The sequence below is a fragment of the Anoplophora glabripennis genome, unplaced genomic scaffold, assembly GCF_000390285.2.
Source record: "Anoplophora glabripennis isolate ALB-LARVAE unplaced genomic scaffold, Agla_2.0 scaffold2141, whole genome shotgun sequence".
Classification (NCBI taxonomy): domain Eukaryota; kingdom Metazoa; phylum Arthropoda; class Insecta; order Coleoptera; family Cerambycidae; genus Anoplophora; species Anoplophora glabripennis.
In genome coordinates, this window is record NW_019418218.1 from 1,130 (window position 1) to 14,799 (window position 13,670).

General features: G+C 33.2%; 1 protein-coding gene across 1 annotated transcript; it reads right to left on the reverse strand.

The window, feature by feature from the left end:
- Window positions 1-262: 262 nt before the first annotated feature.
- LOC108915824 (blood vessel epicardial substance-B-like) lies at window positions 263-13,322 on the reverse strand. Its single transcript, XM_023456660.1, has 6 exons — window positions 12,916-13,322; window positions 9,747-9,927; window positions 3,903-4,048; window positions 3,570-3,790; window positions 3,299-3,505; window positions 263-456 (listed from the first exon to the last, which is right to left on the reverse strand). Exons 1-6 carry the CDS (start codon window positions 13,320-13,322, stop codon window positions 263-265), a joined length of 1,356 nt encoding a protein of 451 aa, XP_023312428.1.
- Between the last annotated feature and the right edge of the window lie 348 nt (window positions 13,323-13,670).

The following is a 13,670-nucleotide window of genomic DNA, read 5'->3' on the forward strand; positions in this document are numbered from 1 at the left end:
TTCATTTTGACCTCATTTAAGTACAAAATAAATTAAAATATGCGTTGTGACACCATTAAGTAAAAATATCAAAACCAGTCGCAATATTTTCACGGTAACTCGAAACTTATTCCATGTTACATCCTGAAGACGTAATAAAAAAGTGATGAAACGTCGTCGACGCGACTCTACATCGTGAAAAGTAATGCCTAAAAACTACCATTCTGCGTAGCACACTTAAAGCTACCAACAACGACTATATACAGTGAGTAACAAAAGACATCTATTTCTGCTGCGTTGTCTCAAACTTCACCTCGCGGTTGGCCTTGCGCAGGGACCGGCTCCTCTGCGGGGTGGTGTGGACGTCGGGGACGCGCAGGCTGGCCGACGAGTTCTGGGGGTTGAAGGGCGACTTGGCGGGGAACTGCTTGGCCACCAGGGGGACCCAGCACTGGGTCTCCAGCTTGCCCAGGGAACCTACTTCGGAATTTGGAGCAAAGGGACGATCAGACAATTAACGTTACGTCAGGAATTGGGGAAGATTTGCGTTTGGAAGGTGACAAATAAAGTATATTTACTGACGTCACAGCCCAGAATGGTGCAGTATTGCCAGATTGTTAATTTTTTCGGGATATTTAAGAAAATTAATACTGGTAGTAAATCCAATTTATATAACAGTAGCCTAGAACCACAGATCATGACACCGTTGTGATCTAGCTGATTGTGCTTAGTTCTAGTGCCTGTGTAGTCCAGTCAATGGCCATTTTCCCGTATAATTTTGCCAAACAGCACCGATTTTCATAAAAATTTGGATTTAGGTTCTAGTTTTTTCTGAAAGTCAATACTTTTCGACTTATTCGCGAGTGAAAGCGTACATTTTTTAACCAACAAAAAAAAACACTTTTTCAGACGGTTTTTCGCGAATAACTCAAAAAGTAAGTATTTTATCAAAAAAATCATTCACATAAAAAACGTAGCTTATAAAAAAACAAAAAGAATGGTGTATTTATGGTGTCTGTAGACCCAGTACAAGCGGAGTAATAGCTTGTTGAAGGTTGTTTCTTATTCGTCAAACGGCAAAATTGAAAGTTTGAACATGAAATATCCAAAAACCAATACATTTTTCAGGGAATACTCATAGAACCTTTTTTAAAGTGCTTAAAAAAACATTTATTTTTATTTTTTATAAAAGTCCCTAGCATCAAACATAAGCGAGTTATGACGAAAATAAAGTAGGTCCGTAATTTTTTCGGCGACAAAAAACGTGTAAATCACCCCCTAATTACCACCCCAATTGAAAATAATCGTTACCACTTTACAATTTACTTTATTTATGTACTCGTAATATACTCTAGAAGTGTGACCGGTTTAAAGTGCTAAGTTTTGAAAAAAGTTGAGCTTGAAGTGAAAAGAGAATTTTTGTATTTTTGGAAAAGATTGTCTTTTCTTCAAAATAACTCAAAAACTATTAATAATATTCAAAATTGTGTAGAGTACAAATTTGTAGATTTTGCTTTCTTGAAAATTTTGTTTTATTTTTCTATAGGATAAAAATTAGGTAAGATATGGATGTTTAAGGTTAGCATATGTTCATAAATAACAACTTATTCAAGCCCTTTCAGCTTAAACCCCTACAAAAATAAGAGCTGAACGAAATTTTAACTTATTTGATCTTATAGCCCTTGAAAAAACCTACCAAATGGTTTTTTGAAGGGCTTGATAGCATAAAAACTAAGCGAGTTATGGGTAAAAAAACCAAACCAATCACATATTTTTGCCGGATATCAGAACACGTATATTGAAGCATTGATGAATTCACACTGTAGCTATATTTTAGGAATAGAATAGAAAAGGAAGACAAGAGTGAAGAAGATTTTTGATTGTTTATATGTTATTTGCAATAAAAAAATATTTGTTATAAAAATAAAAAAATTAAATTCTATATAAAAATAAAATTCTTATTTTCCCTATTTTTGATTGCAAATTTTAATCAGTAGGGTTTTTTCTTAAGGTTTGAAAATAAATACATACATTACATTTTAAATAATAAAAAGATTGTATTATATTTTGAGCTAAAAAAATTTTTTTAACTATAATTGTTCGATTTTTTTGCAAGGGGTGGTTTTTATAAGGGTTGAAACTTATAAATAAATAATAAAAAATTAAAACAGTAAAGAAATCTTACTTTAATATCACTATATGATTAAATTATTCCAAGTTGCTGAATAATATTTTTCAATATTATATTTTAATGATTACTGTCATAGGGGATGGTTTTTAGGGATTGATAATTTTCAATTCATCATAATTACTTATTTAAAGATGATTTCAACCTATTACACACTAGAATCTACAATTCTATAATTATTTTCGAAAAGGGGTAGTTTTTACCCCTAAAAAATAAAAAGCAACCCCCGGCACAGGGTCAACTTTGAAGTAGAGGGTAACTAAATCCAAATTTTGGTGCAAATCGGTGCCGTTTGGGAAAATTATACTGCAACGCCGTATTTTACCTTCAATGACTGTACTAGTGCGTCCTTTTTGATTTTTATTTAAAAAATTAAACATAACTTGAGTCATATTTTTCTGTATTTTATCCGAGCGTGAATATAGTACGAGGTGTTTGTCAACCGGCTCAATTTCGTCCTAGTTGTGCATGATGTCAGGAGAGAACTGCAGACTTTTGTTTTCATACAAAAAGTAGATATATAGATGTCACAAAAATTAAAGGATAAAAAAAATCCTACATTTTTAGGCAATTTTAAATAGGCTGTAATTTGTGTAGAGCAATAAAAGAAGCAAATGTTCTAGGTTCTAGTTTCTAGTTTCAGGATTTGAAATGAAAAATTTTGATCGTTTAAGAAATCAGAAGAAATTCAGCAGAAAAAATTCAAATATTTTGCTTTCATTTCGAAAGGTTCGCGAGGCTCATTATTTTTTTGGCAATCCCACCCCTGTCAGCTCTCTTAGTTTGACTAATATTCTTTCATTTGAGCTGTGTTGTCAAGTTTGATGTTTGTTTTGCATAATAAAATGAATAATGTAAATTTGTATAGGCCACAACAGCTCTGGATTATAAAAAAAATTGACAAAAAGATTTCATGTCAATATATGCCGCGATTTCAGGTCGTTCTCTCAGATGACGTCACTACGTGCACGTAGGCAAACCATGATACTGACGTATATCACGGAGTCACCTAACATTGGTAAGGGGCGAGGTAAGTTTGTCAGTTACATTTCCTCAATGAGGTGTTTGCCACCACCTTCCTAGATATTAACAGAAAATTAAACAATGTGACGAAAAACTTTTCCTACTTACGATCTGCTCGACTGGAATTATTCCTGTGCGTAGATTTATACGCCTGGGACCTAACCAATCCGGTGGTGCCCGTGTTGACTGCGTCCATGGACATGCTACGGTTGTGGGTCTTCGCCCATATCCGGTTCCTTTTGCCCCGTTCCCTCTCGTCGCTCAACCCGCTGAGATGTTCGTTGAGGGCGTACAGCTTCTGCGTTATGTCTTTACCTGAATAATAGGAAATATGACAAGCGCTCGGCTTCTGTCGGAAAATAAATGCGAAATATAGTACCTATAATAGAGTCCAGCACGACCTTGAGCATAGGCCTGTGCCTAAGCACCCTCTCCAGCTTCATCCTGGGCCAGCAGAGGTACACGCTGTCCTCTTCGGCGGTGATTGTCACTTGGAACACGTCGTCCGATTGCTCGTGGTTGGCCTCCCACTCGGGCGAATCCACGAACTGGTGGGTGCCGATGAAGTGCAGATGCGTGTCGTCACAGGTTACGCGCAATCTGAAAGAATCGAGTTGAACTGGTTATACCGGTTTGGGCAGGATAACCACGAAGACAACGCGAATTGGTTAGTTTTTGGATTTGAGAAGAAAACTGGAAAGGATTGGCTTACCTTCCTTTGAGCAATATTGACAGCCTTTCGTCAGCTGGGCTGACATCTTCTACGGCGTAGATGTCGCCCTGTTCTAAGTTCATGACTTTGGCTTCCTTCACCAACTCCTTGAAGTGCTTCTTGCTGACCCGAAGGGGTTTGAACATCTGAAACACATTGGTTTTATGAATTACCAAAAAGTGGTTCCCTGGAAAAGCACATGTACAGTGTCTAGAGACAGCCAATCTACCATATGCGGTCTTCTCTTGATTCAAATAGAAAAATACAGAATTTGCCTCAAAGCAAATTTCTGCCACATGAGAAATGTGGTACCACGGTATAAATGAATTTATTTAAGTATTTAGACAGGCACAGCATTTAAAAAAGTGCCTGTAGAATATTAAAGCAATTTTACGATATCTAACGTAAAAATAGATACATATGGTTAGATATGTCAATTTTACCAATAATTAATAACTCTTGTTAACGATAAAATGATAAAAAATACCACCATGTATACCTATATTTTTACCACTTACCCCTAGAATCTCAATTAAATTAATTAAATTAATTAAAAACGGTCGAAAGCCGCACGGTTTAAGGCGTCAGTACTTAAATCGNTGTCTGGAAAAATGACATGTACAGTGTCTAGAAACAGCCAATCTACCGTATGCGGTCTTCTCTTGATTCAAATAGAAAAATACAGAATTTGCCTCTAAGCAAATTTCTGACACATTGGAAATGTGGTACCATGGTATAAATGAATTTATTTAAGTATTTAGACAGGCATAATATTTAAAAAAAAGTGCCTGTAGAATATTAAAGCCATTTTACGATATCTAATGTAAACATAGATACATTTGGTTAGATTTTCCCTTTTTTGCCTTCGAAAATCTTATATTGATTTTGCTACCCCTAACACAAATTCACTCGCTACTCTAGGTGCCTTGGAATACTTAGTTTTCACGTCGAGTTCACTTCTAGAGCACTTAAACAGCCAAAATGTTCAACATTTCCGTCCCCATGACCAACTCGGTAATTGCGGAATACCCGAACCACTACTGTTCGGTGCAGAAAAGTCCAACGTATCACTCCGGTCGGACCAACCCTGCGTTCAGCGATCGCGACTGAACTTTTATTACTCCGGTCATTGAATACAAAAGTAAATGTTCATTCCACTTAGTAAATAGTGGTTTTTCTTATCTCATCGTTCTATCAATGAGGACGTACTTCCTTGCTCAATGTCATCTGCGTGTATTCTACTCATCTAAATTACGGGTGCTTCCGACATCTACATTATGTGTGAATTAGGGTGATTAAAAAAAATCGACAATTTTTTTTTTTCAAAATCCCCTCTGAAATAGATTCAGGGAGGTGAGAAAAGATGCCTGTAAAAATTTCTATTTTCCATTCAAATAACATGGGAAAAATTATTTTTCAATTTCATAATTTTATATCTTAAAAATCAATAGACGAATTTAAATGACAGAAACTTATTCTTATAGGGAATTGAACGTTCTACAAAAAATGTCCCTTATCATTTTTTGATAAACATACTCGTACAAAAGTTATTCAAATTCAAATTGTGTTATAATTATACTTTTTTCTACAGTTTCAGGTAAAATGATTAAAGTTATCATGAAATATTATAAAAAAGGTATTTAAAAGTCAAAATTGATAAATTTGTCAAGTCTTTCAAATTAATATGACTGAAAAACCTACCATTTCTGGGAAGAATCAATTAAAATCCTTTTTATTGTATTAAATAGTATTTGAAATCTTAAATTATTTCTTTACTAATGATAAATGACTTTTTGGTTGTGATAGTTTAAAATTTTCCACTAAGATGCCTTTTTTTTATAATATTTCATGATAACTTTAATCATTTTACCCGAAACTGTAGAAAAAAGTGTAATTATAACATAAATTTAACTTTGAATTTGAATAACTTTTGTACGAGTTGTTTTATCAAAAAATGATAATAGACCGATCAAAATAACTCATTTAAAGTGGAAAAAAAATTGTTACCTGGACTTTTATAAGTGGAATTGGTAAAGGGGCTTATAATAAACGAAAAAAAATAAATGCGTGAGCAGGGGCGGCGGAGGGTTGATTTGGGGGTGGAAAAGTTATGAAAAATTGTATCATTGGGATTTCTGGCAAAAGTTGTCGTCAAACAAAAAAGTATCCAATACAAAAGTTGTAGATCATGCAAAAATTTACAACTTTTGTAGAGGTCCCTTTTTTTCACATAACCTTAAAATTTCTGAGAAAAATGCGAAAAACAGGTTTTTTCCTGATATTTCGTTTTTTATTTCTCATTTTCTCAAAAATAATTTAATTTTGACGAAACTTGGTGAAAGTATAACTTCCTCTGTCTTAAATAACCTCAAATTTTAAATAAAAAAATCAAGAAGTTTCTGGGATATTAATTTTTTTCGGCCTGAAACACTTTTTTCAAAGAAAAATTCTACTTAAAAAATCATCGTACAGAGTTCTGCCGGTAATCATTTTTTTCGTTTTGACATATACTTTTTGGTGAAATAAAAAAATTTGTAATCACAGTTCAAAAACATGCTCAAAAATGCAAAAAAATAAAAAATGACTTGCAGCAATGAATTTTTCAGTAATTATTGATAATTTGTTTAAATTTAAAAAAAATCAAAAATGATTACACCATTCCATTGTACGGAAAAAATACAAAAAAAACTGTCTCATTGTTTGACCCAAAACTATTTTTGTACAGTATTGCTATAAACATAAGTCGAATAGTAAATAAAAAAATAAATAATATTTTTTTTTTCCGTAGGATCGATTAGTGTACTTATTTTTTTAAAGTTTGATGAATTCATTGATATACAGTATGTCCAAGATAAGGATGGGATAGGCATTAGGATCTAGGAACCGGTAAGAGATACGGGGTGGCTCAAATTAGAAAAAAGTTGTATTTTTTTTACCTAATAATGTGCTGTTTAGAAAGTTTTAAAATTCCGGGTAGTTCCGGAGATATCCGGAAAAACCCGAAATTTAGCAAAATTGTTTAATTTTTTCTGGCTTTATTTGAAAACGAATTTTAAAATAAATTACATATTTACAATGCCACTTTTTTCGCTCTATACAATGGCGTCAACATTTTTGCAATCCGACGTTTCGTCTTCGAGGGGCCATCATGGGGTAAATTTTTTTAAATACTTCGCTGCTATTTTTATGACAAAATCTAAAGTCACTTTTAATTCTGAATTAGAGGATATTACTACTGTAAAAGTTTTTAGCTTGTTTTAGCTATAATTTAAAATTTTTACTTGAACGATTTGAAAATATCTATTGGATGAAGTCATAACAGTATAAAAGTAAATACCGAATAAAATATCCAACAATTTTTTACTACTATTAGCAATACTAATTAGAAATAATAAAATATTTCATAAATTCGAATTATTTTTTTATTAGGTACAACTTTTTAAATTATGGATTAAAACAAATTGTTGGATATTTTGTGCTGTGTTGACTTTTATTCTCTCCTCTCTCTCTCCTCCAATAGATGCAGGTATTTTGAAAGCGTTCAGAGCCGTACTCAGGAAAAATTTTTAATGATAGCTAAAAACCTTTTTTACAATAGTACCTAATATCATCTAGTACAGAATTAAAAATGACTAGATTTTGTCATAAAAATAGCAGCGATATATTTAAAAAAGTAATCTGATGATGGCCCCTCGAAGACGAAACGTCGGATTGCAAAAATGTTGATGCCATTGGATAGAGCGAAAAAAGTGGCAATGTAGGTAAATATGCAATTTATTTAAAATTCATTTTCAAATAAAGCCAGAAAAAAAATAAAACGATTTTACAAAATTTCGAGTTTTCGGATTTCGCGTCAACAGTAGACTTTGCAGTTAATACTTTGTATTGCGGAAATCTCAAATAGTCCAGAGATAATTTATCATTTGAGNTATTCACTATTCGACTTGTTTATAGCAGTACTGTACAAAAATAAAATTTTGGGTCAAACAATGAGTTTTTTTTTGTATTTTTTCCGTACAATTGAATGGTGTAATTAGTTTTTGAATTTTTTAAAAATTTAAACAAATTATCAACAATGACTGAAAAATTCATTGTTGCAAGTTATTTTCCATTTTTTTGCATTTTTGAGCATGTTTCTGAACTGTGCTTACAGATTTTTTTATTTCACCAAAAAGTATGTCAAAACGAAAAAAATGACAACTCTGTATGATGATTTTTCTAAGTAGAATTTTCCTCTGAAAAAAAAAGTGTTTCAGACCGGAAAAAATTAATATCTTGGCAACTTCTTGATTATTTTATCTAAAAAAATTTGTGGTTATTTAAGACAGAAAGTTTCGTCAAAATTAAATTATTTTTGCGGAAATGAGAAATAAAAAATGAAAAATCAGAAAAAAACCTGTTTTTCGCATTTTTTGCGAAAATTTTGAGGTTATTTTAAAAAGTGACCTCCATAAAAGTTGTAGATTTTTGCATGATCTACAACTTTTGTATTGGATACTTTTTTGTTTGATGTCAACTTTCGCCAGAAATCCCAATGATATTTCATAACTTTTCAACTCCCCAAATCAACCCTCCGCCGCCCCTGCTCACGCATTTATTTTTTTAGGTTTATTATAAGCCCTTTTACCATTTCCACTTATAAAAGTCTAGGTAACAATTTTTTAAAATCATTCTTCTCGCGTTATTTGAATGGAAAATAGAAAATTGCGATGCGTGACCTCTAAATATTAATATTATGAGTTCCGATTTTTACAGGCATCTCTTCTCACTTTCCTGAATCTATTTCAAAGGGGATTTTGAAAAAAAAAAATAGACGATTTTTTTTAATTAGCCTAGTGTGAATCAATATAAGATATGCTTGAACATATGTAACGTATTAAAGAAAAATTGAAGAGTTGAAACTAATTAAAAGTGCCCTATGAAGACTTTATTATTTCGTTTGTTCAATATAAAATATTCGATAAGATTGTGAACAGTCTGAAATTAAATATTTGCACAAGTACGTTCTTCGTTGGCCTGATCTCCCGCTACGAAATAAAATAAATATTAAGAAAAGCACAGACATTTGCAAACTAAAGGTTTTTTAATTTTATTAGGTACTCCCGTTTTATTCTTCGGAATTTACGATATCCATATAAATAAAAGCGAACCCATATTTTCCCTGACGACACGTATCTTTTTCCAGATAGTAAATGCAAAGTAAATAGCAGCCGACTCAGTTTATGTCCTTTTGTTGCCAGCCGGGTAAACACTTCTCTGCTTACACATTCGATGCGATGCGACTCTCTAATCGATATCAAACTTATTCTCTTTCCAGAAACTAATTTTATCGACTCTAACTCATATCCAGGCACGTTAATTATCTCGTGCGCTGCATGCACTTGTAGGGTGAGCTTTAATAAATAGTTTGATACAATTGATTGTTAAACTGCAAGTTGTAGAAGTTCGAAGAACGCATTAAGTAATTCTTGTGTTTATTAAGAAGTCGTTGAACGGTGAAGAATAAAAAACTTAAAGAACGATGAAAGCACAGCTGTGGACATAAAAAATAACTTGCAGATGTTATGACATAGACTTGCATATAGGATGTAACATCTTATAAAAATAGCCAAAAATTTTCTCAGTAATCGTGAAATACTTGAATCACTTTCGTTCCTCGCAGAAAGGTCCAGCCTACACGACATAAAAATCGCTCCGGTCGGACCACTCCTGCGCCCAGCGACAGCGGTCGCGGCCGAACATTTGTTCCTTAGCTTGAAAGCGAAACGTTTCCAAACACATTTTTATTTCGTCAATTTATGACGCAGAATCTACCATTAAAATTTGGCAAAACATGCCTATTACCTTAAGGTACAAATCCGTCAGCTCTAAAGTGAGCGTCGGCGGTAGAAACTTCCACGTCAGCAGAGCCGTGTGGGTGACGTTCAGCAGGACTATCACCAGGTTCCACAGCAGGATGTCGGGGGCGCACACCTCCACGCCACCCCAGATCGTCAGGAAGAAGTAGCCGATCGACAGCAGTGCTCTGAAAGGGAAATACGGCATACGCGTTAGCTTGAGGGTCGACATATAAGTTTCATCTTCATTATTTATTTATTTAAATAAATAAATAAACCGAAGAAATTAGATTTTCTGGGAAACGGCCGAGAAAAATAAATTATTTTAGAAACTATTTCATTTTTGCTTACTTTTACTAGAATAAGTTAGGGCAAAATACAGAAATTATCTTTACGACGCTAGACGTCGCGGCGCTTCAAAAGTTTTTTTCCAGCAACATACATTTTTTAATATATCACGATAAAGATCCCTTAATTTTGAATATTTTTCCTATATAACATTTTTGTATGTTCCCATTATTTAAAATTTTACGGGCAATTCTCTAGTGAATTTCTCCATCTCGTAATTACTATTGCAACGACGTAGTCAGCGATATAGTTTTCAATGCTCTTGCTGGTTTAGTATATCAATAACTATTGTTCTATTTACAATAAAAAACTTATTCACTATAAACAATTTAATAACACAACCGTGTATACAACAATTACATTAATTTGTAAGAATTACAAACCCACCTATCATATAAGGGAGACCACAACAATATAAAGAATATCAACTTAATAAACATAAAAATAAATAAGCAAAATATTTAATGTTTTAATAGCTCCAGGATTTAACTGTTGCACACTAAACTAAAACTCTTTGAATTGCATTATATGTCAAATTTAACTCTCTCGAAGCCTTTCTAATCGATGCTTTAGGATGATTTTCCAAATAGTTTATTATAATTGCCACGTTTTCATCAGCGGTTACTGTTTATTGTCTCACCCTGTTAACTAAAAATGATTTCTTATTCTGATTTTTTTGGGCTTCTCCGAAAATTTTCAGCATATCCACTTTTTCGCCATGGGAAAACATTTTATTACTGCTACTTTTCAGTAACTATTACTAATAAACAATCGCAACAAATTAATTCTATAAACTCTATAATGATTATTAAAACCATCAAAATTCTGACACTTCTCATTGAGAATATGTCATATATGAAAACAAATACTGTTTTTTGCCTAGCCTGCTTGCATTTATTAAAAAAATAATAAAGTTTAACGAATAGAATTTACTGCATTTATTAGAAATGTGTGCCAAAAACTATCACAACAGATAAAAATTTGGCAATTGTTTTTCACTGTTTAGTTGCATTGGAGAATAATTAATTACAGCAAAGCTTTTAAATTAGTGTCATTTAATAGGTTTATATAGTTTTATGATGGTGTCTTATTAACAAAGTACGATTTGGGAATCGACAACAACTTTTTAAATAATGGGAACACAAAAAAATGTTATATAGGAAAAATATTCAAAATTAAGGGATCTTTATCGCGACATGTTCCTGGAAAAAAAATGTTTGAAGTGCCGCGCAGTGGGAAATATTGGACAAAATTCTCGCCACTCGCCAATTTTCATCGTCTCGTCGTGATTTTTTTAAATAATCTCGTGGTAATCTGAATTTTCATATTCCAGTGATGTTTTTTCGAAAAATCCTTTTTTTTTAATGTTTAGGGAGCGACCCAACCTCAATGTCGAAGAAAAATTTTTTAAATACTCGATGTTCAGTTGTAGAAAAAAATGTTTAAAAAGTATCTACTATTAATAAAATTGATGATTATGACCCTTGATGATATATCGGATGTTTTTTCTTCAAAAACCTAACCTCAAAATTATTTGGGTGTATTTGGCTTAAGGGTGTTAAGGTTCAGGAATGTGTGTATTTAGAATGGCTGCATATCAAATCTATTGAATTTTTTTATTTTTTTTAGATAATATTTGATTCTCCTAACTCCTGAATTTGAGGTTAGGTTAGTCTATCAGGCTTCATTGCAAATTTAATAAATGGTTAGTAATAATAAGCCGCAATAATGTTTTACAAACGTTTTATTGCTATGTAGATGTTTTTATGGAATTTTTCTAGCAAAAAATTCGAGTTAAACAAAATTTCAGGGTCTTTAGGTTATGTTTTCAGTTTTGAATAAAGGTTTTGGCGATCGCGATGATGAACACTCAACAAAAATATATTTATTCTTTTTATTAAAGAAAATAATTTTGTGACCATTTTTTTCACTAATGATTTGATTTGACAATCTTTCCAGTTTTGAGGTTAGGTTCTTGGGTTAAGGTGTCAGATTTGGGTACAGTATGGCACAAGGTGTGTGCTCTCCGAAAAATTGTTGATCGAATATCTGTACAATAAAGATATTTTTCATTTATTTATTTATTAATTTAATGAGTTTAAACTTAGTTAATATTGGTTTTGAGGTTAGGTTTTTTAGATTCAAATTCATGGTTTGGGTATAACATGTTACGTAGGGTTCTATTGAATCTATTTCGTACTTTTTTCCAATGTAAATTTCGTTTAAGGCTTTTAGGTTAGAATTAATAATTTTGAGGTTAGGTGTTTGAAGAAAAAACATCAGATATATCATCAAGGGTCATAATAATAAATAATAAATTTTTAAACATTTTTTTCTACAAACCTCATCGGAATATGAAAATTCAGATTACCTCGAGATTATTAAAAAAAAAAAATCACGACGAGACGATGAGAATTGGCGAGTGGCGAGAATTTTGTCCAATATTTCCCACTGTGCGCTGCGACGCCTAGCGTCGTAAAGATAATTTCTGTATTTTGACCCTACCTTCAAGTAAAAGTAATCAGAAATGCAATAGTTTCTAAAATAATTTATTTTTCTCAGCCGTTTCCCAGAAAAACTCCTGTACCTACTTGTTTCAATACCTGACACCAAGACGGGCATTTCAAGAAAATTTAAAATTATAGAAGAAGGATTTTGCGTGAATGCTGTTGAAATATGCGAAGATAAAACGTTAAACACAAGTATTGTGTTTATTACTTAGAAACCAGTCATGCTGTCTTTATACCACTTCTTCAACAAGATATTACCCCAAAGCGTTACGGACCTCAGAAAGTTTCAATCGTCGACTTATACAAAATGAGTCTTACCTGACCAGCAGCACACTCTGCTTGAAGCTGCCCGGCACCAAGAACGCCGCCGCGAAGAAGAAGTTCGCCGTCTGGAACAGGTTGTGTTGGGCCGGCGTCCATTCCTTGCACATGGTCCAGGATTCCTCGTCACCGGTGCCGTTGAACATCTGGTAGTCGTAATCGAACTCGGTGCTGTTCGTCAGGTTGTAGAAGTAGTCGTTGTGGTTCCAGTGGCCCGTCAGGTTGCCCTCGGCCAGGTAGGTGTGGTTGGGCTTGGTGGCGGCGTACTTGGAGATGGTGCCGTTGATGTCCATCGCGGTCATGTTGACTCGCGGGCGCAGCTTCAGCTTGGGACCGGAGAAATTCGTCTTGAAAGGAACGATGTTCGATGAGTAAGTCCTCGATTGCATCACAGATATTTCCATTATGACCTACTGGAGAAGAAAGGTGGATTATTAGCTCAGTCATTATAGACATGAAAGAGCCTGTTTCGGGAAAAAAATACTATTAGAAGTTTCTCTGCGGAATATTGTTCGGAAACCTGCTATAAATAAAATATCAAAAAATCAACTCGAGGCTAGTTGGGAAACTTTGTTTTAACAGTGGTCAAAGTTATAGAAAAGTGGTTTTTTGACTCACCTAAAAAAAACTATTATTCATAGCGAAAAAAAGTTTATACAAAAAAGGTAGGTAGTAAATAAGCCTATAAAATGAGAAAAGTCCGATTAAATTCCGATAATTTGTTTATGCACAAGAGCTCAAAAATGGTCGAA

Bases quoted from the DNA above. Each gene is read 5' to 3' on its own strand.
- LOC108915824 (XM_023456660.1), bottom strand. From the start codon at position 13,322: ATGGAAATATCTGTGATGCAATCGAGGACTTACTCATCGAACATCGTT. The intron at 3,791-3,902 runs GTAAGCCAATCC...CGATTCTTTCAG, and splicing joins TCAATATTGCTCAAAGGAAG to ATTGCGCGTAACCTGTGACG. The intron at 3,506-3,569 runs GTACTATATTTC...CCTATTATTCAG, and splicing joins CGTGCTGGACTCTATTATAG to GTAAAGACATAACGCAGAAG.